The sequence below is a fragment of the Oryzias latipes genome, chromosome 4 (assembly GCF_053564925.1).
Source record: "Oryzias latipes strain Hd-rR chromosome 4, Olatipes_Hd-rR_3.1".
NCBI classification, from domain to species: domain Eukaryota; kingdom Metazoa; phylum Chordata; class Actinopteri; order Beloniformes; family Adrianichthyidae; genus Oryzias; species Oryzias latipes.
The window spans coordinates 7,816,970-7,840,293 of NC_136240.1; the positions used below are offsets into that span (position 1 = coordinate 7,816,970).

At 45.3% G+C, this 23,324-nt stretch overlaps 2 protein-coding genes across 2 annotated transcripts in view; both read right to left on the reverse strand.

The window, feature by feature from the left end:
• The window catches only part of lrrc41 (leucine rich repeat containing 41), an 11,702-nt gene extending 4,531 nt beyond the window's left edge, over window positions 1-7,171 (reverse strand). Inside the window, exons 1-8 of the mRNA XM_011473796.4 lie at window positions 6,805-7,171; window positions 4,514-4,600; window positions 4,377-4,435; window positions 3,580-4,297; window positions 3,273-3,503; window positions 2,911-3,078; window positions 2,747-2,845; window positions 2,415-2,543 (exon numbers count right to left, since the gene is read on the reverse strand). Of these exons, the coding sequence (XP_011472098.1) occupies window positions 2,415-2,543; window positions 2,747-2,845; window positions 2,911-3,078; window positions 3,273-3,503; window positions 3,580-4,297; window positions 4,377-4,435; window positions 4,514-4,600; window positions 6,805-6,916 (1,603 nt within the window). The 5' untranslated portion in view covers window positions 6,917-7,171. The remainder of the gene's footprint in view (window positions 1-2,414; window positions 2,544-2,746; window positions 2,846-2,910; window positions 3,079-3,272; window positions 3,504-3,579; window positions 4,298-4,376; window positions 4,436-4,513; window positions 4,601-6,804) is intronic.
• Window positions 7,172-8,886: 1,715 nt separating this feature from the next.
• rad54l (RAD54 like) lies at window positions 8,887-22,314 on the reverse strand. Its single transcript, XM_004067651.5, has 18 exons — window positions 22,090-22,314; window positions 21,946-22,026; window positions 18,973-19,065; window positions 18,836-18,896; window positions 18,626-18,761; window positions 16,580-16,649; window positions 16,220-16,508; window positions 15,798-15,922; window positions 15,381-15,531; window positions 15,175-15,301; window positions 15,030-15,104; window positions 13,175-13,305; window positions 12,585-12,695; window positions 12,217-12,340; window positions 12,063-12,141; window positions 11,811-11,990; window positions 10,907-11,070; window positions 8,887-9,872 (listed from the first exon to the last, which is right to left on the reverse strand). The coding sequence occupies exons 1-18, from the start codon at window positions 22,090-22,092 to the stop codon at window positions 9,671-9,673; spliced, it is 2,202 nt and encodes a 733-aa protein (XP_004067699.1). The 5' UTR covers window positions 22,093-22,314; the 3' UTR covers window positions 8,887-9,670.
• Between the last annotated feature and the right edge of the window lie 1,010 nt (window positions 22,315-23,324).

Below are 23,324 nucleotides of genomic sequence, written 5' to 3' on the forward strand. Positions count from 1 at the left end.
CTTTCTCCTTCCTCAGCTGTCTCAGTCTGGGTGTGAACCAGGGTTTATCATTGTTATAAGTAACCCTGGTTTTTGTTGGGATGATGCTGTCCTCACAAAACTGGATGTATGACGTCACAGTGTCTGTGTAATCATCCAAACTGTCTGTGGCAGCTCTAAACACATCCCAGTCCGTTGTGTCCAGACACGTGCGAAGCTCCTCCACAGCCTCGCTGGTCCACATCTTGGAAGTCCTCACTGTTGGTTTGGAGAGCTTCAGCTTTTGTCTGTATGCGGGGATGAGGTGAATCAGGCCGTGGTCCGAGAAGCCCAGAGCCGCGCGGGCCACGGCTCTGTAAGCCCCGCTGACTGTTGTGTAGCAGTGATCCAGCGTGTTCTGCTCTCTTGTTGGGCATTTGACAAACTGTTTGTATCTAGGGAGCTCCTTGCTCAGATTCCCTTTATTAAAATCCCCGAGGATAATGATTAAAGAGTCCGGAAAAGTTCGTTCCACACAGAGAATCTGCTCCGCGAGCGCGCGCTGGGCCTCATGCACGTCCGCGCTCGGCGGGATGTAAACAGCGGCCAGAATGAATGAAGCAAACTCGCGTGGGGAGTAGAATGGTTTGCAGTTAGTGAAGATGTATTCCACCGAAGGAGAACAGTGCGTGGAGATTACAGTCACATCCGAACACCAGGCGTTGTTGATGTAAAAGCAGACACCTCCACCTCTGGACTTTCCTCCCGAGAAGCCCCGATGTCTGTCCGCGCGGAGAAGCTGGAATCCCTCCAAATGAAGCGCGCAGTCCGGGATCTGCTCATTGAGCCACGTCTCCGTGAAGCACAGGGCACAAGAGGAAGAAAAGTCCCTGTTCCGACGCATCAGCAGTGCCAGTTCATCCATTTTGTTGCTGAGTGAGCGAACGTTGGAGAGGAAGATTCCAGGTAAGGGCGAACGTGCGCCCCTTCTCCGGAGACGCACGAGCACTCCCGCGCGCTTCCCTCTCCTCCGGCGTCTCACTTTTGCTCTTAAAAAGTGGACTAAATCTGCCGCAGCTGCCAAAAAAACCGGTAGTAAATCTGACGGAGTTGAAGTTCTGATGGTAAGAAGCTCTTCACGGGTGTAAGAGCACGCTGACACACGATTTACGAACAATAACAATAACGCAGAGCACACTAGCACCAGGGCGACCATCCTCGGCGCCATCTTGGTGAGGATAACCATATCTCCCACGGCACACTAGTGTGCCGCGGCACACTGGTTGAAAAACACTGCTCTAGACCTCTTTTCTGGTAGCTCCAACCTCAGCATCCGTTTATCAACATCACCACTGTTCCTCCTCTGAATGTGTCCAAACCATCTCCACCCGCTTTCCTGCATTTATCTCCAGAACATCTACCATGATCTGTTCCTCTGATGGATTCATTCCTGATCCATCCTGGTCTCTCCCAAAGATAATCTCATCATCTTCATCTCTGCTACCTCCAGCTCTGCCTCCTGTCTCTGAATCAGTCTCCAAACCAACAACATGGCTTCTCTCACTGCAGTCTTCTACACCTTTCATTTCATTCTTGATGACACTCTTTAGTCACACATCACACCTGAAACCTTCCTCCACCTGTTCCATCCTGCTTGCACATGGCTCTTCACCTCTTTCCCTCACTCTGTTGTTCTGGACTATTGACCAGAACAACAGCCCCCCCCCTCTTCCCCTCTGCTCCTGTAACTTCACTGTTCCACTTGAGTTCCTCTCATTTACACACAGATAACACAGAGTCTTGCTGCAGCTGATGTTTATTCTTCCAGAGCAAACCTCCACCTAGATGTTCCTCCACCTGCTCCCTGCTTCTCACTATACATCCCAATGTCATCTGCAAACATCATGATCCACAGAGATTCCTGATAAACTCACCTGTCACTCTGTCCATCACCACAGAAACAAGAAGCTGATCCTTGGTGTAGTCAAACCTCCATCTTGAACTCCTCTGTCACACCAACAGTACATCTCACCACTGTCTTCCAGCTCTCATTAATGTCCAACATATCCAACGTTTTTCTCTGTCTCTAGACTTTCTTATCCAAACCACAGCTCCTCTCTCTGGATCATGTCAAAGACTTTCTGTAGATCTACAAAGACATGGTGCAGCTCCTTCTGACCTTCTACAGGAACATTAAAACATTTTTTGCATGCACATTGACTTATTAGCTTAATTCCTCTGAAGTTTCCACAACTCTGCACGTCTCCCTTCTTCTAAAAAAGGGACATCAGAACATTTCTCCTCCATTCCTCAGACATCCTCTAACTATGTACAAGGTCTTGTTAAACCGTTCAGTCAGAAATTCTTCTGTCGGCCCTCCTAAACTCTTCCATTTAGAGTCAAGGTTAGAGAGGTTAAAACTGAACAGAGAAGCTGAAACTCAGCTGGAGGCTTACCCAGCCGGTTCCGAGCCAGTCTGAGCGTGTGCAGTGACGGCAGCGTTTTCAGAGTGTCCACTAGCATCTGCAGAGTCTGATCCTTGTTGGCGCTTCTCTCCAAAAGTCTGCAGTCGATTAGGCCGAGTTCTGACAGAAAGGATACCAGGTGAGAGTTTAAAAAAGATCCATCAAAATGCTGCTGGGAGGATCAGTACAATTAAAAGCTGTCATGGCAATAAAAGATTCAAGAAATCTGACTAAATTTGTGTTTTTAATCAATAAACCTCCTCTAAAGTCTGTGGGGGTCACACAGACTGAATGGGGCCCTCTTTGCTCAGAACCACTCCTACCTTCCAGCCTGCAGCCTCTCAGCAGCTCCAGGACTTCAGGCAGACAGTCGAACAGCTTCAGGTCTTTCAGGTGGAGCTTCCTCAGGCGGCTGTTGCACTCTGAAAGATCAGCAGGATCACGGCCAGAACGACCCGTCTGTGTTCTCCTCACCAGTTGATCTTACCTGTCAAGGTGGAGAGCAGCTGGTCCATACGGAGGGGCAGGGGCAGCCTGATCCCAGCCACACACAATGAGGTGAGATGTGGCAAGCGCCTCAGCACCGACATCAAAACGCTTATGTCTGAGCTCAGCTCGCTCACCTGGACCGTCAGCTCTTCCAGAGGAAGCTCCGCTAGAGACATGTGAGACAGAGGTCACCCCAAACTTCATTGTCAGCTGGAGACCCCCCCATCTGACTCGAAGCTTTCCTGCAGGTGAACATCTATCAGAAGAACCTTGATAATGTTCTTCACCATCAAACTAAAGGCCTTGATGCTTCTGCAAATCTGAAAATAAAAGTCCAGAAGGACCGGTGGAGTTGTGTACCTGGCAGCTGTGGCTCAGGAGTCTTGGGAGGAACCAGAGAGCCGGGAGGTCCCCGGACCGCAGCTTGGATGTCCACGTGCAGTGACCTCAGAGACGGGCTGGAGTCCAGCAGGACGGCTATGAGTTTAGCATCAGGGAGGGCACCCACGTTCAGCTGAGTAATGGGCGCGGCAGAAGAACGCTGGCGCAGTGCTGAGGCCAAGTCCAACATGTCCTCCTTCCTGAACGATGCTGCACAGCACATAGAATGGTTAGAACACTGCCTGTCCCCCCACCCCCCACCCCATCGCATTAGCAGCAGACGCACAGACGCTGTGGAGGGTCAGGGAACGAAGGCTGGAGAAGGTGGGGATGACCGACGTCAGGATCCTGAGAGATTCAGGTTTACATTGTTGGACCTCCAGATGATGGATCCTACCACGAGGACAGGCCTCCAACTGAGAACTACACAGAAACTTAGGCTCCAAAGGAAGGGTTGGGTCTCCGCAGCACCCCCCTTCCATGCTCACAGTCTCCATTTTTGACTGTTTGCAAGGTGGAGCATCTCCACACCGACTCTCTGAACGTCTGCCTTGAAGACATGGACCCGGCAGCCCCCCCCCTTGCTCAGGGTCCACTAGTTGGGACCCCCTCCCTTGGAGGAGCCTGGCCAGTATCGTGGGACAGTGGGAATAAACGACCAGCTCTGTTGCGACGCCGTGGTCCAGCAGGCGGTGAATGACGAACCACGTGGCCCAGGTCTTTGTCTCTGAGCGCCATGTGGGTTCAGAGACGCCCACCCTTTTGACACGCTCCTCAAGCATCTTCAGGAGGGGGCGCCACTCAGAAACCAGCCGCTCAATGTCTTTGCAGCCTTTTCCAACGATCAAATGGTCTGCAGACTTTGCTGAGGTATGAAGGAGCAGCGAGGGGTCCACGTTTGAGGCTGCGCGGGGGATGCTGCGGCCCGCAGAATAAAAAACAATCTGGAAAAGTAACCTCATGACCTCACGCTTGGCTGTCTCCTCTGAGGGGAAGTCCACGGCCTGAAACATCACAGCAGACACACGTCACATCGGTACACGCCCAACAAGACCCTACCGTGGAGGAAGCTGCAACACCTACATGGTTGAAGCCGCTCATTTCTCTCAGAATTGCAAGCCACGCAGAGTAAGTGGAGAGACCTGATGGAGGACAGAAGGAGACGTCAGCGTGTGCACGTCCAACAAACTTTAGCATTTACACTGAAGGCAAGCACAAACCTTTGTGGTTGAGGGAGGCCTGGATATCATCCAGCTGGCAGATGTTCAGGTGAGGAAGAAGATCTTGAAGAAGACCTGTGGGAAGATCTGTTAAAGAGACACGTTAGGAGGCTTGAGCATAGGAGTGGAAGTTGGAGTGGAACTTTTAGCAGTTGCATTATTGACACCAGCCTAAGACAATTAAATAATAATAATAATAATAATATCAATATTAATCTAGTTTTAACGATGGATTCAAATTCAGCAGCTTTTAACTCAGTTCTTTAGTAACTACAAACATCCTTTTTTTAGAACTGTCAATTAAAGAACAAAATTGATTGGTGTCAATAGTTGCAACATGATTATTTGGAAATTCACTCATACTGTGACATGAGTTTAAGAGAAAAGTATCAAGAGATTGATTCTGTGGTCCACTTGGTTTGTGGTGAAATACACATTTTTTGAAGAAGAAATTGTAAACGGTAAATAGTATGTACTTGTAGAGCGCTTTTCTACCTACAAGGCCCAAACTGCTTCGCAGTCACACACACACATTCACACACTGGTGGCGGCTACGCTGCCGAACACTGGCGCCAACCTTCCACCAGAGTCAAGGTGGGGTTCAGTGTCTTGCCCAAGGACACTTCGACACATTGGTGTGCAAGGCGGGAATCGAACCTGCAATCTAACGATCATGGCTCGACTGCCCTACCGCTGCATCACACCTGCCCAAAAATGGGTTGTTACTGTTCTTACTAATATTGTAAAAGCCCACTTGTAAGCTTAAATTTTATATTAAAACAAATTTGTAATCTTGAATTAAAATTAATTGTTAAATTAACAATGAGACGATTGAGGGTAAAAACAACAACAAATGTTTCGTTTTGTGGTTAAAGTGGTTTTATTTCATTTTATTTAAAGTTTTATTTACTCAGTACTGCCGTTAACCTGAATGTAAAAAATGACTTAGATGGTGTAAGATTCAATAGCAACTCCCCTTAATCACAACAACTAAACAGAGTTTAGCAGTATAAGATAATATGTGATTCAAACTTTTTACAGTTGTAAACAAAGCTTAAAAGGTCCAACATTTTACTAAAGTTATGCTCAGAATTTAAAATCTACTCCTGATGTTGAGGAGCACCATCTCTACTCTAAACTTTCCCTGGGTGACCTTAATGAGTCATTCGATTGCAATACTGTGGGTATCCCACCTGAAGGACCAAAACCAGATTACAGATCTTCTTTGTGTAATCCCCTAGCCCCATTGGGAGCTGACCCTCCTCTGAGCTGCTTCACATTCTGCCGCAAACCGCCCCAATGCATGCTGGAGGTCCTGGCTTGATGAAGCCAACAAGACATCATCATCTGCAAAGAGCAGAGGAAACCCTGTGGTCCGTAAACCAGACCCCCTCTGGCTCCTTGCTGTGCCTAGAAAATCTGTTTTTTCACTTTATTTTCTCCATCTTTTTCTTTCTTCATGCTTTTCTTAATTTTAGGATGAAAGCTTTTTCAACCCCATTTAGACTTCAGATTATGAACAGAACCGGTGATAAAGGACATCCCAGCTGCAGTCCAACATGCACTGGGAACAGGTCTGACTTACAGCTGGCTATGCAAAACCAAGCTCCCGCTAGAGTTCTACAGAGACCGGACAGCCTTCAGTAAGGCTCCCCGGACCCCATACTCACAGAGCATCCTCCACAGGACGTCACGGGGGACGCGGTCGACTGCCTTCTCCAAATTCATGAAACACATATGGACTGGATGAGCAGCTCCCACAAAACCTCCTCAATGCATTTCTTCCACCTCCCAACAATGTCCCCAGGGGAAGTCAACGCTCCCCACCTGCAGAAAACTGCTCCCCTCCTTGCAGCCAGAGGTTCCCAGCAGACCCTCACAATGTTTGGGCCTGCCAAGTCTGTCTGGCCTCCTGCCCCACCAGTGAATGCAATTCATCACCAGGTAGTGATCAGATGGCTGAAATGTAAATATACATCTTTTTTTAATCAATAATTGTATTTCTATTCATCCAGATAGTTACAGAGAGAGAGGTAAAATAACCAGATGTGGCTCTGGAGTCTCAGGTTGCAGAGTTCTGGTTTAGACTGACTTGTAAATGCAAAACAAACAACAAAGTTCTTAGTATCCATCCGTGATAAATACTTAAAATAAATAATTGACTTATTTTGTAACCCACTGTACATAAACGTTTTAAGTAGATCAATCATGGTGAGAGACAGGAAAATGTCTCAGAAAAAGGTAGTTGACGTTACAGAGCACACACTGTCTACGCATGCGCGAAGTCTTACCGAGAACAGCTGTGTTTGTTATCGCAGGAAAATGAAGCGCCACGGCCCGCAGACAGCACTCCTTGAGGCTCCACCGCTCCGGGTTTTCCGGCTTCCGAGCACACCTGAACATGGTTAGTTCACGTGCCACAGGTCCGCATCAACCGCGTGCTCTTGTCCGGGGATCACATGACACAAGCGCGCCCACTCGTGAACCTTCTTCGTAGAGGAGACCCATGAGGTGCTGGAGTTCTCCTATAACATGTTGTCGATGGTCGACACCTCGGTGAACATCACGAGTTCCTGCGGAGACTGCAGGAGCAGCAGGAGAGATTCAAACAAAAAAAGGAGACTCCGCCTTCCCTGCAACAATTTAAACGGCGGATGTGACGTCATCTTGAAGTTATAAACATTTATCGACTACAAACAATTAGATACATTAAAGTCCAACTGTTCAATTAACTATCTTTTTTGCAAACTGTACTGAAAGCAGAATTCTTTGGAAAAAGTGTTTAGAATTTATCAAAGAACATTTTTACCCCAACCTCTCTGACATTGGAACATATAATTTTTGGCTTTCATGGTAAAAATGTGGACTGAAAAAAAACAAAACATTATTAATCTTATTATATTTGGTTTATATTTGCTAAATTGTATATCCATATATGCAAATGCTCATCATCTTCTATTTCCTTCCCCATATTAATCAAACAAACTGAAATGCATCTCCATCTCCAAAAGCCTTAACCAGAAAGCTACATGAATGAAAGTTGTAGAGTCTTGAATGTTTCTGCGTAAAATGCATGTTATATGTATGCTCCCCTGGCGTATTTGAATTTTATTTTGTAAAATTGTGTTTTGTACTGTATTTACTTCCATTTTGTGTAATAAAGTTGTTTAAAAACAAACAAATAAGCGCTCTGTGTGCAGCCTAGAGCAGTTTAGTCAAAATGTGAACTAGAAAGACAGGTGGAGCACATATGTCTGCATCTTCACTCCCATCGACCTGCCAGAGGAACATTATGGCTAAAATCTGGCATTTTTTACATTTGTTCGTTTATGCTCATCAATATGCAATGTCTCATGTTTATTAAATAAACGTTTAAATGTCTTCAACCTTTTTGCTGCTATTATCACAAATCGCAAGTTATCCCTCAATCTAGTGACCGCGAAGGATTGTGGGGAAAATGGTCCTCTCAGAAAAGATGCTGGAGTGTTTCCCTCAGGTGAAGGTGTCGACCATGTTCCAGGTCACTCTGGACCGAGCCCAGGTGTGTCTGCTGTTACTTGTAGACCCCAACCGGTCAACACACAGTCAAGTGGCGAGGCGTTTTGACCATTCTAAACAAAAAACACGTTAAATTTACACCCAAAATCTGTTTTATCTACCAACAAAATACGTTAAAGCACTACATATATAAACAAATCCATTTGATTAAAAATGATCAATCACAAATCTTTAAACAATTTATAAATGGGCAAACTAGGTTCCACATCTTTCTCTGCCACTGGTGGCTGGATCCATCAAGAGCTTCAGCATAAAAGCCAGAGGCTCTTTGGATCAGGAAGTATCTAAGTAGGTTTGACCTTCAGTTTTGTGTCTTTTCTAAAACACAGTGATTACATTTATTTTTACACAAGTTTGTTTCTCAGAAAGATGAAAAAAATTCTATTAACCGGTAATATTTTCATATTTTTTAACCTAGTGCTATAATCATTCTAACTAGAACCACAAGGGGGCAGAATTCAGTGGTTTTGTGAGGAGAAGTATCTGATTACTTGCATCAAAAAGCTAGACAATCACGTGATTGTTGTTTGTGGACATTTCTCAAATCCTGTACTGGTAACATTTCTCATTTCACCTGATTTTGTTAAAATCAGATTGTAACATCTACCTGTCCAAGGAGTGCAGGTGGAAACCAGCCACTCCTCTATAATGTGACATTTCCCTCTAGAGGTTATGATGGTGTGGTTTTCTTCAAAAGCATTTCACGTAAAAAGAAAACATCCCAGACACACGACATTTTTGAATCCTGATGTCTTCATTTTTGAGTGACAATGAAGCAGAATAGAGCAAACAAAAAACAAAAGAAACCAAGCAGCTACACAATCTCATGTTTTAATATATTACAGCAAAAATACACAGCAATTATTTTGTAAAATCACACTAAACAGAATCTGTGCCTGAAAACGCACAGATCCTCCTGCAGCAGCTGCAGCTGCAGCTGCAGCAGCAGCAGCGCTGAATAAAGATAATTCAATTTTTTTCCTGTAAATTATTGTCCAATAAAGCAAAGAAAAGAGTGAATAATATTTAATGGAGGGATTCCAGATATTTCTCTGACGTGGATGCATTCCTCATCTGTCCATAGAAGAACCCCCCCTGCAGGTCTGGCTTAACATGGCAGCACCATCAGTCCCAGCACCACCTTTTTTTGAAAAGAAACAGATCTCTGCAGCTTCCTGGGAAACTGAACGGCCCCCTGGGTCTCACTGTTCTTTCGTCCATCTGTGTGGATTCCTTTTTCTCAGCTCATCATCTGGACTTGGTTGTCCAGATGATAATTTTTAAACCTGCTCTGCGATTTCTCATTTTTGGAATTATGATTGTTTTTGTGTTCTCCCCAAAAATGAGATCATTCAAGAACTCGGATACTAACGCGAGGTTTGGTTTCTGTTACAGCGGACTTGGCCCTTTGCAATAACTAGATTTAATCCCAGCATGCACAAGTGCTGGTTCACCATCACACAACAGAACCGGGTCGAACACAGCAACTGCCTGAGCTCCTAGGGACTGAAAGAACTTGGTTCTGTTTAGCAAGGCAGAGTGGACCTCTGCACAGAACCCGGACCACAGACTTTTGTGCACAGCAGTCCCAGGTTCCTGCTACGCGGCCCCCCTCTGTTCCTCGTGAGAGCGCTGGTGAAAGACAAAAGACACGGCGGCGTCCCAGGAAGCCTTCAGAACCGGGTCCAGCAGGCCCCTCTTGTCGAAGCAGTGGTTCCACTGGGACAGGTCGCTGGTGCAGTCCGCCCCCTCCGCAGGGGGCCGGACCTGCCTGCCATTCACACAGCGCCGACAGCGGAACCTGCAGAATGTCAGAGGGAGCAGAGAGTGAGGGAAATGGGCCCCCCCTGCAGCTGCAAAACATCTGGAAAATGACAGATTAAGCCGTAGCTTTAGCTCCAGTGTTTCTATTCTTTCACTACAAAAACCCTTCAACTGTTTACGTAACTCCAGCGGATTCTGAAGCAGAGAGAAGCAGCTGCGCCCGGCGGGACTGATGGGCGGAGCCTCTTTTCCACGTCAGAATCAGATGATTTATGGTGATTGCGTAAACAAAGAGTGTAGCGGGACCATAAGCCCACTACTCTCCTCTCCCGCTAGTTTACAGCCCCTCACACCCCCAAGCCTAACATTAGCGGGGCAAAAAATGGCGAGCAACATCAGAGCTGTCCAGCAGTACGTTTTAGATCCAGATTCCAGCTCAGATGAATAAAAACAAAGGCGTAGATGGATCTAGTCGTCTGTCAGTGGATGGATCAGAATGGAGCTTCTACTCTAGTTGTACGTAGGAATGACATGCTTTTCAAGCATTTTTTCATCTGCTCCTGATTCACCATGATTTTGGTAAAAAAAACTTCTGAATTTTCTTAATATTATGACCTCCATCATCAAAAAAATGCTATAAGATCAAGTTAAAAAAAAAACTACAACAGCATTCAGATTAGAGTGCAGCTTTAAAGAGCACAGAAAAAGGAAAATGTGGATGTTCTGAACATCATTATTATTAATATTAGACAGAGGATGATCGTATCTGGACCACACAGCCTCAGCAGAACCTCAGAACACAGAGTTCTGGTAGCAGCGTCATCTCTTCAGAAAAAGTTTGTTTTAAGGTCTAAACCAGCTGCAGAAAACCACGTCTACTCAACAGGCAGAAAGGATTTGGGCTGAGAAACTCCAGGACATTAAAACCCATGAAAGTCGGAGCCTTGGTTTGATGCAAGCTCTCTGAGATTCATTCCTAGAGCAACTTCCACAAATGAAAGCTCTTCTAGAAATAAAATAAAGATGCAGAGTTGGATAAAACATCAATTGGCATTAGTAAGTAGGACGTACTTGTCATGCGTGTCACTAGCAGTTTCCTCGTTAAGCGTGAAGAGCTCTCGTAGCTCGCCCAGTGAGAAGTGGCGCTCCACGTCCTGCTCCTCGTCCACCACGCAGCTGCTCAGAGCTTTCTTGTGAGCCTGCCTCTGCAGGATCTTCTCCTCAATGGTTCCCGTCTGTCAGAGAAAAGCAGGAGAAATTCACTGCTGAGCTGCAGCAAAGGGCCGTCCTTAGAAACCGAAAAACTAAACGCTGAGATCAGCTTAAGTGAGAAGAACAGAGATGCAAAGAGATAATCCTGAGATCTGTTAGTCACATTTCCATTAAGCCACATTGCTCTAGTTCTTCTGGAATTTCATTTCTTTCACAGCGTAATGTGTTCTGGATTGGCTGCTGAAATGCTTAATCGATCTCCTCCGTGCCGTGTCTCCTGTACAGAATGTGTTCAGTTTGTCAAATCTACAGAAATCTCTGATCGTGATCAGATCTTTGGTTTCATTCTATAGTACTGGACCTAATTTTCTATGAAGGTTTGAGAGTTTAGAGGAAAAACGTGTGAAAATGTTCATGTGTGTGAGGCGTTTTACAGCCTATAAACATTCATCCTACTCGGCAGATCTCAACGATGGCAGGTTATTTTTAGAATGTAGACAACAGAACATTGTTGTCTGAGGAATTTAAAAATAGAGGAACTTTGAATTAATGTCTTGATGCAAACAAGAAAAATATCAAAGTTCAGAAGGACAACGATCAGATTCTCCTCCATGTTGGTCTTGGACTCCACCCACTGATCACGACATCGACATGTAACAGGCCAAAGCGGAGTCCCTGATTGGTTGACGCACTGCACGTTTTTTTTGCACAAGTTCAGATATTTGAATTCTGTGTCTTATGCATAAAGAGTCTCTGCGCGGACCGTCAGTAGCCTGTAAACATAGCAGGTCTTCTTCTGGCCGTCCCTCCACACCCGGGCCATGGCCTGCTCGTCGTTAGCCGGGTTCCAGTCTGGATCGAACATCACCAGGCGGTTGGCGCCAATCAGGTTGAGGCCACACCCTCCAGCTTTACTGCTCAACATGAAGATGAAGTCTGGGCTCTGCAACAGAGTCGCGTGCTAATGAGAACCACGTCTCAGCGTCAGTACAGCTCAAAGGGAAGCTCCACTCACAGACGGACTGTTGAACCGCTCTACCATCTTGGCCCTCTTCTTGATGGACATGGAGCCGTCCAGTCGCACGTAGAGGTACCTGGGGGAGGGGGCATTGGGACTTTACTGACTCATCACCTGCGGCGCACTCAGCTGTGCGTAAACAACAGAGCACCTTCTGGATCTGCACAGCTTCTCAAACAGGTCCAGAGTTTGAGTGTAGTTGGAGACCAGCACCACCTTGTCGCTGGTGGTTGTTCTCGTCATGGCCAGGATGTAGTCAAGAACCAGCATCTTCCCTGAAATGAGAACAAAATGAACTACAAAACATGTCCTTCTGCAGCGAGAGTTCACTTCTTCAAAAGCAAAAAGAAACACGTCTGCTCCAGCTGCACTTTAGAGCACAAACTCAGAAGACACCAAGCAGCTACACAGGGGGGTGCCAGAGTGTGGGCAACAGTCGGAATCAGCTCAGCTGCAGGTTGGGGTTTCTGTGATCTATAGTCAAGCATTTGTAAGACCGACTCGTTGATGTTTTCTCACCAGAGAGCTGAGGCTCCACCTCCTTGCTGCTGTATCCAGGAGGAAACAGATCCAGAGCGCCATCGAAGCCCTCCTCCCCACTCACACACTTGTCATGGATCAGGGTTGGATCTGCCATCAAAGAGAAAGGTTGTGTCCGAATTCCTTCACAACACACTCCATAGTGCACTAGTGTGTTCGCCATTTTGTAGTGCTGTCTGGATCTACAATTCCAAAATCAAGCGCTCTAGAAATTTCCCAGAAGTCTCCGCTGTGCATCATTGCTCACTAGATTGGTGAATCTAGACCACAATGCTCTGCATCTGAACAATTTTTGCCAAAGTAATGCATTTACATTTCCCCAACTGTGGGATAGAGCTTTTAAAAATTATTTTTAGAAACGTTTCATAGAATCTGGACTTGTTTTCAAAAGCAACTTGTTTAAACTCAGCTTTACATTTAAGTGCTGCCCTGATGTTGGGCGTTGGCATCTATAGCAGTGCTGCAGCTTTGATTTACTTATCAAATTGATTTGGTTTGATCAAACCGTTTTCATATTTTGATCTTAGTTTCTGAGTTTGAGTTGTGCTGCTCGCTGATCCAGAACTCACGGTTGCAGAGCTTCTTGAGGGACGTGATGGAGGACAGAGAGGAGACGTTCATGCTGCCCTGCTGCAGCGTCTGCAGAGGTTTGGCCTGCCGCAGGAACAGCCTGTAGAGCTCCGCCTGCAGAGGAGTCAGCCTGCATGGGGCAGCACAGACACACCAACACCAATCATTCAGGTGAGAGAAATTCATCCCATCCTCTCTGGACAAACTCATTAGGACAAAACCAGTTCTATCTGCTAAAGAGCTGTCTGAATGGGCGGAAGGTTTTTAGTTTCAATCACTCAAACTTTAAAATCCTCTTAGAAGAAAATCAGACTGAAGCAAACTAAGTCACCTGAAAGAAGAAAAGACTCAGTTCTCACAGTATTTGTTCAATAACAAAAGTTCAACCCCAGATTTTGTAATTTATCCTGGTTTCGATGACCGATCAAAGGTTGTCTATCGTTTTCTCTAGGTTTGCACTGTAGCTGCTATTTTGGTCTATTCTTCCATGCAGATCTTCTCAAGAGCTGTGATGTTTTGGGACGGTTATCCACAAATTCTCATTGATCTCCAGAGACTGGCTAGACCAATCCAGACCTGGAAACCATTTTTACATAACCACTCCTTCATTGCCCTCTGGTGTGTTTTGGATCATTGTCATTGTGGAAGATCCAGACACGTTTCTTCCTCAAAACTTTCACTGATGGAAGGAGGTTTTTGCCCAAATTCTCTCCATATACGGTCCTATTCGTCCTTCCATTTTTACAGATCAGTCGTCCAGGCCGCTTTGCAGAAAAGCAGAACCAAAGTATGATGTTTCCACCCCCATGCTTCACAGTTGGGTATGGTGTTCTTGAGATGCAACTCAGCCGGGTTCCCCGTCCAAACACGGTGAGAAGCATTTACACCAAAGACTTTCATTCAGGATCATGTGATCAAGTTAAGTGTGCTGGCTTCACATGTACTGGCTTTAGCAGGAGGACTGTTGGAGGACTAAGGAATCTAGAAACCATTGTTACCGTGGTTCCAGCTTTCCTCAGGTCATTGACCAATTCCTCCATGTACGTCTGGACCATTTCCACACAGTTCTCCAGATTTGATCTTGCATGGAGCACCGGGCAGAGGGACATTGTCAGTGATCTTGTATTTCTTCCATTTTCTCATAATTGCTTCTACAGTTGATCTCTTCTCTGTTCCCAGTCTTGTTCAGGTCTACAATCTTGACCCTGGTGACCTTTGACAGCTCTCTGGTCTTGGTCATGGTGGAGAGGTAGCAGTCTGACTGTTTAAGGGTGTGGACAGGCGTCTTCCTACAGATACCCAGTTCAAACAGGTGACATCGATACATTTAACCAGAGGAGGATTGAAGAACCTCTTGAAGAAGAAGAAAGAGGTTTGTGAGGAACAGAATCATCCAGGTTTCCTGGATGATTTTTCTGCATTCCATCTCTCACAGTTGAAGTGCAACAATGATAAACATTACAGATTTTTAAACTGGGACAACTTGTGACTGACACACTTTTTTTTTATCTCACTGTAGGAATAAGTGACTGTAGTTCCTTAATACACATATACCTGCCACTTTTATAAGTTTGGTTGTTTTAATTGTTCTTTAAAAAAGGTTTTCTGTTTTTAGCTGCAGGCTACTCAACTCACTAGTTTACAAATTATGAGTTATATTGTAACTCATAAGTGTTGCATCGTATTTATTTATTTGGGCGGCCTGCATCAGAGTTTGTCTGGCATAGACGCCCCCCCCCTTCTCCGTGACCTGGGGCTGTAGCTGTCGTTTCTTCATGGCTGCAGCTTCGAGGTGTATGGCTGCCTCCTGTTGGGAGGAGCATGAACCGTACCTGCTGTCAGACAGTAGCTCACCTGCAGCACACCACCTGCTCCACTTTCACAGGCAGGTATTTGGACAGGATATCCGACGTCCTCCGGATTAAACACCTGTGAACAGTTGAATGGACAGGTCAGTCGCTCCTGGGGTGGGGTTCGCCAAGACGCAGGCCGTCCTCACCTGTTGACGATCCCGATGAGCTCTTTCAGCTTCTCCTCCCCCGCCCGCCGGTCTGCGTCGCTGGCGTCAGCGTCCCGGCCCTTTAAGATGGGCAGCTCGAAGCGCTTCTTGAAATCCTGCGCCGAGCCTGCAGAGAAACGTCAGCAGAGGGAATCAGAGAGAAGGGCTAACCGGACCCTGATGCTTCCCGACGCGATGCCGTTTACCCAGAATCCCAGCGTTGACGAAGTGGACGAGGCTGAAGTACTCCAGCAGGTCGTTTTGGATGGGGGTGCCGGAGATCAAGACCCTTCTCTGGGCCTTCATGGCGTTCAGGGCTTGGTATGTCTGGTTGTCAGCGTTCTTAAGTCTGTGTCCCTGCAGCACAAACCACAGCGATGCATGGAGGCAATCCATGAAGCGTCAAGTAGTAAGATGTGTAAGACAGTAAATAAGAAAACAACGGCATCATGGTTCAAACATTTGAGAGGCAACATGATTTGATAAAAGTCTACAAAAACTTGACTTCTTTGTAAATGGCGTGGAGCTTAAGAGAAAACAGAGGAATGTTTTTTGTCTTTCATTTACAAGCCTGGATCTCTTTAAAACACCGCTGGGATTGGGGTTTTCAGTGGCTCCAGTACCTCGTCACATATCACAAGCCCCACCCTGCCGCGGTGCAGAACGGCAGCATGCAACCGGAACGTCTCGTAGGAGATGATGAGGATCGGCGTGGGAACCCTCAAGCCGTTCTGGGAGACAAAGTTCACTGAAACATACAGACCCCCCCTTTCCCTTTAATACAGTTCTTAAAACTTTTTGTGAACTCTTCAGCTACTCATTTTCTTCAGATTCACTTACAAATCACTAACAAAGTGTTGCATATCAGTGCTAGCTGCTTTTCTCTGCTTCAGATTCAGTTAGTTAACTGCGTTAACGGTTGACGAGTTATGATCCGTCAACACGGGAGCCAACCCTCCTCTGGTAAAAGGGTTATAACATGTTCAGGATCTTCAAACTGTGAGAAGATATGAGATTCAGGTGACAAAGAAAACTACCGTCTTACCCAGCTGCCTGTCAATCTCCTCCTTGGAGCCCCCGTCAATGGCCACTGGCGAGACTCGCCCCCCCAGCCACTTCCCCACCTCGTTGTACCAGTTCCGAACCAGACTGGAGGGCGACACCACGATGGCCTTATCGATCTCTGGCTTGCCGTCGGGGCTCTGGCGCAGCAGCGTCCACACGAGGGCGATGCACTGCAGCGTCTTCCCCAGACCCATCTCATCCGCCATGATGCAGCCATGCGAGCCTGGGATGCGTCTGCCCGTCACACACTCCCACAGGAACCGCACCCCCTCAAAGGAGAAGACAAACGCTGAGTCTGAAGCAGCCGAGCAGTCAGCAGCACCAGCCTCTCTCTGGGTACCTCTCTCTGATGGGGTCGCAGCACTTTTCCCAAAACAGGATCCACCACAACATGAACAGGAAGTTTGTCTCTGTAAACAAACAAACAAGGAAAGGTTTTCTTTGTTTCAGGGACACAATGTGTGGCAAACACAACACCAGAAATCAGTCTGCTGGAGAGGCCGGACAAGGTGAGACTGTGGGAAAAACTAAGTTCCAGACCACAACTGAGGTCTTGCTAAAGCATCAAATAAAGCTTGAAGAGCTTCAGCACAGACTGTCCAGGTTTGGATCAGCAAAGACTGCAGAAGAAAACAGAGGAAGCTGAAACATCCACGAGAAAACAGAAAATTTAACTTTAAGAGAACAACTTACTGGATCACAAGGACCAACAGAAAACTTTGATAGGACCGTAGGAACAGATCTACCGATAGAGGCTCTGTAGTTTGACCCTTTTCAGATCAATGCAAAAAAGCATCTGGGAAACAATCCATAGACACTTGAAGGAATGTGGCTCTAAATTTCAGCACGCTGAGCTCAGCAACTGTATATTAGGACAAACTGACCGCCCAATGGGAAGTGGGCCACAGGAAGTGCCTGCTGAATCTAAGAAGCCTAAATCCCATAGACTGCTACATAGAAATCAGACCCTCCAGGATTTTGCGGCAGTCATTTATTGCAGCCTAAAATGCCAGATTTTGTGGCAGCTTTGATGAAAAGTTGCAATATTTTCTTCTTTGTTTTTGAAAGCACCTCAAACATTTAAAGTATGAAATAAACTTTACATTCCTATTTACCAACTCTTTTTTATTTGTCATATGTGCACTAGAAAAATACTGCACCATCCCCCATTTACAACATTGTAATGTCATTTAACACAAATAGAACTGTGAAAACCAAATGAACTTTTGGTCTTCCCAGCCCACAATAACCCAAATATTTGTTTATAGATTAAAACAAACTTTTGAGAAAAATGACATTCTGTAGGAAAAAATTATAAACTTATATAAACAGATCAAGCCTCAGATCTACATGTCCTCCACAGAATCTTCCTCTTCCATTTGATGGTGAGTCGCTGGCAGAGGAAGAGTAAGGCTTTAAGGGGCTGATCCATGTCTCTCAGTGTCTTTACATTTTTGTGTTGCTGTGTTCTGTGTTGACGCAGCTGTCAGGAAGGAGCCACACCGGAAACGAAGCAACATCTCCCCCATGACTGTTGTCACGGGTGATTGGTCAAGTAGTGGTGAAAATGTAAAGCTGCAGGAGTGCAACAATTCACGGGGTTTGCTTCAATTTGCAATAATAGTTGCGATCGCAACATCACCAATTCCAGGAGGGACTGAGAAATAAACAGCTGTTAGTCATATTGTCAGAATAACCATTCCTATTTTTTTGAAATGATGTTGACGATTCTCTTTTTTTTCTTGGCATTTTTTGCTGTAGTGCAAGTTATTCAAGTTATAAACTGACCAATCAGATGACTCAATAAAAGTAGGTGCTCCCCTGTAGCTCGCTTTCACGGGGTGGGGGGTGTGGCCTTCAACAACCTCAATCATGATTGGCGAGAGTGGTTGCCATAGAAATACTGACTCAGACGAATCACTGCTTAATGACAACATCTGGCTCCAACATCACAACAAAAAGGCGACTGAACTGTCTTCATTTGATTGAAGCCAGAAGTAAGTTATTATCTGTGACATCACACCTTCTCAGTCCAGTTCTCTCACACATTCAATGACTGAGCTGAAAACTGGGCTCCTTTGGGGACGTTGTGACTCCTGGAAAGTTATTTGTGATCTTTGAGAGTGGGTAACCTTTACATGACCCCAGACGACAGCGTGCATGTTTTTCAGGGCTCCCTGAGCTTCGTCAGACTTACTTAACATCTCTACATGCTCTCAGACCAAACTTTATTTTGAAGATTTTTGTTCTTCCGCCTTTAAAGAACTGTTGAAAGTGATCCTTTTTGTCAGAATGCCAAGAGCACAGCAGCACCAGAATGTGCTCAGAGGAGGTTTATTCCTGCCAAATCAATCTCACAGGATCTGGAAAACCGCAATGAACATACTTGTCTGCTCGGATCAGGTCGTGGGCGCTGAGATTCGGGGGCTCGTAAAGCACCAAAGCATCTTCGGCGAACGGGTCATGAAGGGCTTTCCTCACCCCGGATCGTTTCAGACCCAGAGCCCTGATTCCCAGCGAGCCTGAAGTGGTTCAGAGAGATGACAATTAGGAAAGGTTTCGATGTGACGAGATCCAGGCGAGGCAGAAAACCTACCGCAGTAGTTGGGAATGGGAACTTTGAAGGGCTTTGAGAGAATGCTTCTGATGAAAGCCTCCTGCAGAAAGGCAGAGCAGCAGGTGAGCCCAGTCAGGACCCGACCCTGAATTCACGCCAAAAATCACCAAACTCACATGCTTGTCGGCATCCGTGCACGTAGGCCGGTTCAGCTGACATAGAGGTTCTCTGGGAGGCGGCTCCTCCTCTTTTCTTTTCCTCTTGTCCTTCTGTGGTTTCAAAACAACAAGCATCTGTCAGTGACGACCGTCAAAGCTGGAGGCGCCAGACTAGTGAATCATTGGCTACGTTCACACTGCAGGCTGAAACGACCCAATTCCGAATTTTTTGCCCCTAAGCGGCCCAATTCCGATCTTTTCATGACAGTCTGAATGACACAGATCCGATCTTTTCAATTGCGACCCAGGCCCCGTGGGTTTGCCGGCCTGATTCCGAATTGTAGCCGTTCTTTTCAATTGCGACCGCCGTCTGACCGGCCAGGCGACTTGATTCCGAACTGTACGTCATCGACTCGCAACAAACGTCATCATTTTGCGTTGAAGTAGGCGGGAACGAGAACGTAAACATCAACCATGGTGGACGATGCTGCTGAGACCAGTCAGTGGAAGGGAAGGGAGGTCACTGATTGGATTAATATTTGGGCTGAATGCTCTTTTCAAGCCAAACTCCAGGGCTCTTATTGCAACTGGGCGGTTTTTGAAAAAGATTCCAGCTAAATGGCAGAGCGTGGTGTTGAACCTTTCCCGCGATAACTTTTTTTTTCCTTTCTCCCCTTCCCGAACGTGGTCAGAAGCGCGGGGGACCCGAGGCGATCCTCCTCCTCCTCCCTGTTCTGATCCTTAGATTCTCCAGAACGGGTTAATAAAGAGTCCATAGCATTTATTCTGGGGGAAACCTTTTATTACCGTCCTCCGTAACACACAACATGAATGCGCGCCCACACTGCCCCCCCACCTATTCTCTATCGCGGCACGCGCTTGCACACACACGGGGGCGCGGCCCCAACACAAACACATTCCTCTTCCACTACAGTGGGTACAGACGATCCCGACTCCAATGCCTTCTTAAAATGAGAAGATTGTAATTGTGCTGCTCCTTCGTGAAAATAAATTTAATATTACAAAAAGAGCTCCGCTTTTGACAACACTGTTGTTGACATCCATTGTTAACGTTTGCTCCGCAAACAACAAGTGACGTCGTTCACCGTTGAGTATTCTTCTGGCTTCTGCGCATGCGGGTCTCGTTTGGGTCGTGTCACGGTCACACTGGAGATCACAAAAGTTCGGATTTACTTGGAAATGTGAACGGTCTAGCAAACAATACGGATTTTTTGAAAAAATCCGAATTGAGCATTAAGCCCTGCAGTGTGAACGTAGATAGCTAATGACAAACAGATGGAGGCCCACCGACCCTATTGCTCAGATGTTTAGTTGGTCAGACCTACTAACCTGCTGAAGCACCAACTTTCAGATCAGGTGACACCACTGCACTCATTGAAAGATGCCCCATTTCATGTTAGATTAGGGAAACCTTCATAACTAACAGAGACCACGGTGTTGCATCACAAAGTGATGGAGAAGAGAGGAATGTGTCACACTAAGAGGAAAGACTAGATCTATCAGATTAATTATGAAAACAAAAATATTCACAACATGAAGGCCACTAAACAACCAAACATCACGGTGAAACGATTGTTTATGGAAACACGTCAGACGCACTTCTTCTGCAGGTAAAAAAAATCCCACATCTGCTTTTCTCAGAAACAGATTTGCCGGAACTAAAAGGAGAAGTAAAAGCTTCTTCTGTTTTGACTTGAACAGAAGATAAACCAAGCTTAAAGCATCAACACCTTTAACAATCCTCAACTACTGCTAAGGGTTTCCATAGCAACCAGCTTCACACCACCATCTGTACCAATGTCACAATAATAAACAGAATGGCGTCTCCTCTCCCAACTTTCAGCTACACGTCGTCAAAATGCCAAAAACATCTGAAACGTGTCTTAGAATGTGATCCCTGTATTCATGTGGACAGCTGCTGTGAAGATCAGTGTTGGTGGATGTACGGTAATCACATCAGTGGTAAAGACGTGATTTAAATAAAATGCAAACTATAAAGTGGTGCTGCTGCAACTCTTCTTCTATTCCACAAAATCAAGTCCCACTCCGATCACCTTGTGATCTATTTTTTCAAGCGTTTCCAGTGGCCTTTTAATTATGATTATGTCGCTTTTTTGCCAAAATCCAAAAACCTGCATCGTTTTCTAGAACCAAGGTTCTGCAGAGCAGCAGTAGTTCATTAGAAATTCACTTCTGATTGTTGGCACAGAGAAACGTTGCCCCCCTTCCCTTCCCTGTTCTGAGAGCTCTCTGTTTACACTCTCTCCTGCCAGCTTACAGCCCCTCACACCCCCCAACTTAACACTACCATTGCAACAGAAATGTTGAGTTATAACAGAGCTATCCAGCCGTACAGTTTTGAGTCAGATGTCAGCTCAGAAGAGGGAAACAAAGACGTACATAGATCCGTTTGTATAGATCAGATGCATCAGAATGGAGCGGAGCAGCCCAGTGTATAATTCTCTACGTCACAAATAAGCTCTTTTACAATCGGCATTCATTCATCTAGTCCTGATTCACAACAATTTGAATTAAAAAAAATACTCAGAAATGCAATGTTGAGTTTAATTTTCTTCAGATGTCCTCCATTATGAGAAAAATGCCACAAGAAGTGAAGAACATGTAGAAACACAATTTTGATTGGAGCTTTTAAGATTTCACACAAACCTTTAATTGACCAATGGATTTATATATGAATTGACTGTTTCCATCATATTCCTAACCTCAGCTGGAATGTGAAGTGCTACTACTACAAATCCGTATTCTGGCGTTGGAATGTGTGTTTCTGTTGGGAGTCGTGATGTCATCTTGATCTGTTTATGACGTTTCTTTTTCAGTTTCAGAAAGTGCTGCGTCAACGGTAAAGCTAAAGTATAAACTGCAGAACACTCGTCTGGCTCAAACTCGACCTATTTCTGTGAGGGAGAAAAACTCCAGCAGATTTTAACCCCACCCTAGACCGGCTCTTACACTCGGACTCCAGGTGACATCCTCGCGGGAATCGTCCGCGTGCTTCCGTTTGGCCACTTGGCTGGGAGCGAGGCTCCTCCTCTGTGGAGAAACGGCGGTTAGTTACCTGGGCTCACCCGAGGAATTATCACGCACCTTACTCACCATGACCTCCGGTCCTCCTCCTCAGCGCCGCGAGACGCGAGGCTGTAAATGGCTACGGACTCGATAAACACGCATAGTAACAGAATACACGGACAGCAGATACCGGCTCTAAAATACCCCAAAGCCCGCCAACTTTTTACATAGCACTACAGCAAGCGCTAAGGCCAAATTTCCTCCCGTTGAAAAGCTTTGCGATTCGATGGGATAGTTACAGTACTGCCACCTGCTGGTTTGGATGATCCTTTACGTTTTATTTTTACCGTCAACAAAAATAATCAGAAAAAATCTAAATAAACACATCAGCTTTCATGACATCACATTAATACCCTGCACATATTTTTTAAAACTTGTTCTGTAGATGTTATGATGATTTTTCAATCAATATCTATTTACCTAATTATAGGTTAGCCTAAATATTATGATTATTGATACTTGTAGATTTTTTAATGACCTGAATCTGTATTGGTAAAGTATGAATAACTGATCAGAAAGTAAGAACTGGACAATGATAATTTAGGTAAAGGAAATTAAACAAACAAACAAACAAACAAGTTAAAACCTAAAGCAAAGCAGGGGTTGGGTTATAAAAGAGCTATGTGCATGTTTAAAAATAAACCCATGCCATGGAAGCCTGAACCGGCCGACGGGAAATGGATGTTGGTTGCTTCTGGAAGGTGCCTTGATTTCTGATAATGGACACATCCTCTGCCATAATTTTACTAGTGCATGAGGACGTATGTGTTCTTTCCAATCAGTTTCATGATCAATTATCCTATGTTTGATATTTCCTTTAGATATAAATTTCTGTTATTTGTCTGGTTTCTGTACTATTTTACTTTGCTTTAAATAAACCATTTACATTTTCAAAGCGAAATTTAAAAGTGTTCCCTCAAATGAATTATTGTGGCCATGGATTAATATTTTGTGCGCTAAAATTTGTGTTTTTTAGGCCACAATTTAACATTTTGCAGGGAAAAACTTAGCCTTTTCTTAGCATTTTGTTGAAACAAATAAGCATTGTGCCACAAATGAGTAATAGGAATTGAAGATACTAAAATACCCATTTGTGCACCAGACATTTTTGTCCAAAAAATACTAATATGTGCAAATGAAACACTTCTTTCTGTCCACAAAACATTAATTTGTGCCAACAAAATACTAATAAGTGTGCACAAAATACAAAATTGTTCATAAATTTTGTACATGCAAAATGCTCGTCTGTGCCCACAAAAGCC

Bases quoted from the DNA above. Each gene is read 5' to 3' on its own strand.
- rad54l (XM_004067651.5), bottom strand. The intron at 16,509-16,579 runs GTACCCAGAGAG...TTCTCCTTTGAG, and splicing joins TGCGACCCCATCAGAGAGAG to GGGGTGCGGTTCCTGTGGGA. The intron at 15,923-16,219 runs GTAAGACGGTAG...TGTATGTTTCAG, and splicing joins GGAGATTGACAGGCAGCTGG to TGAACTTTGTCTCCCAGAAC.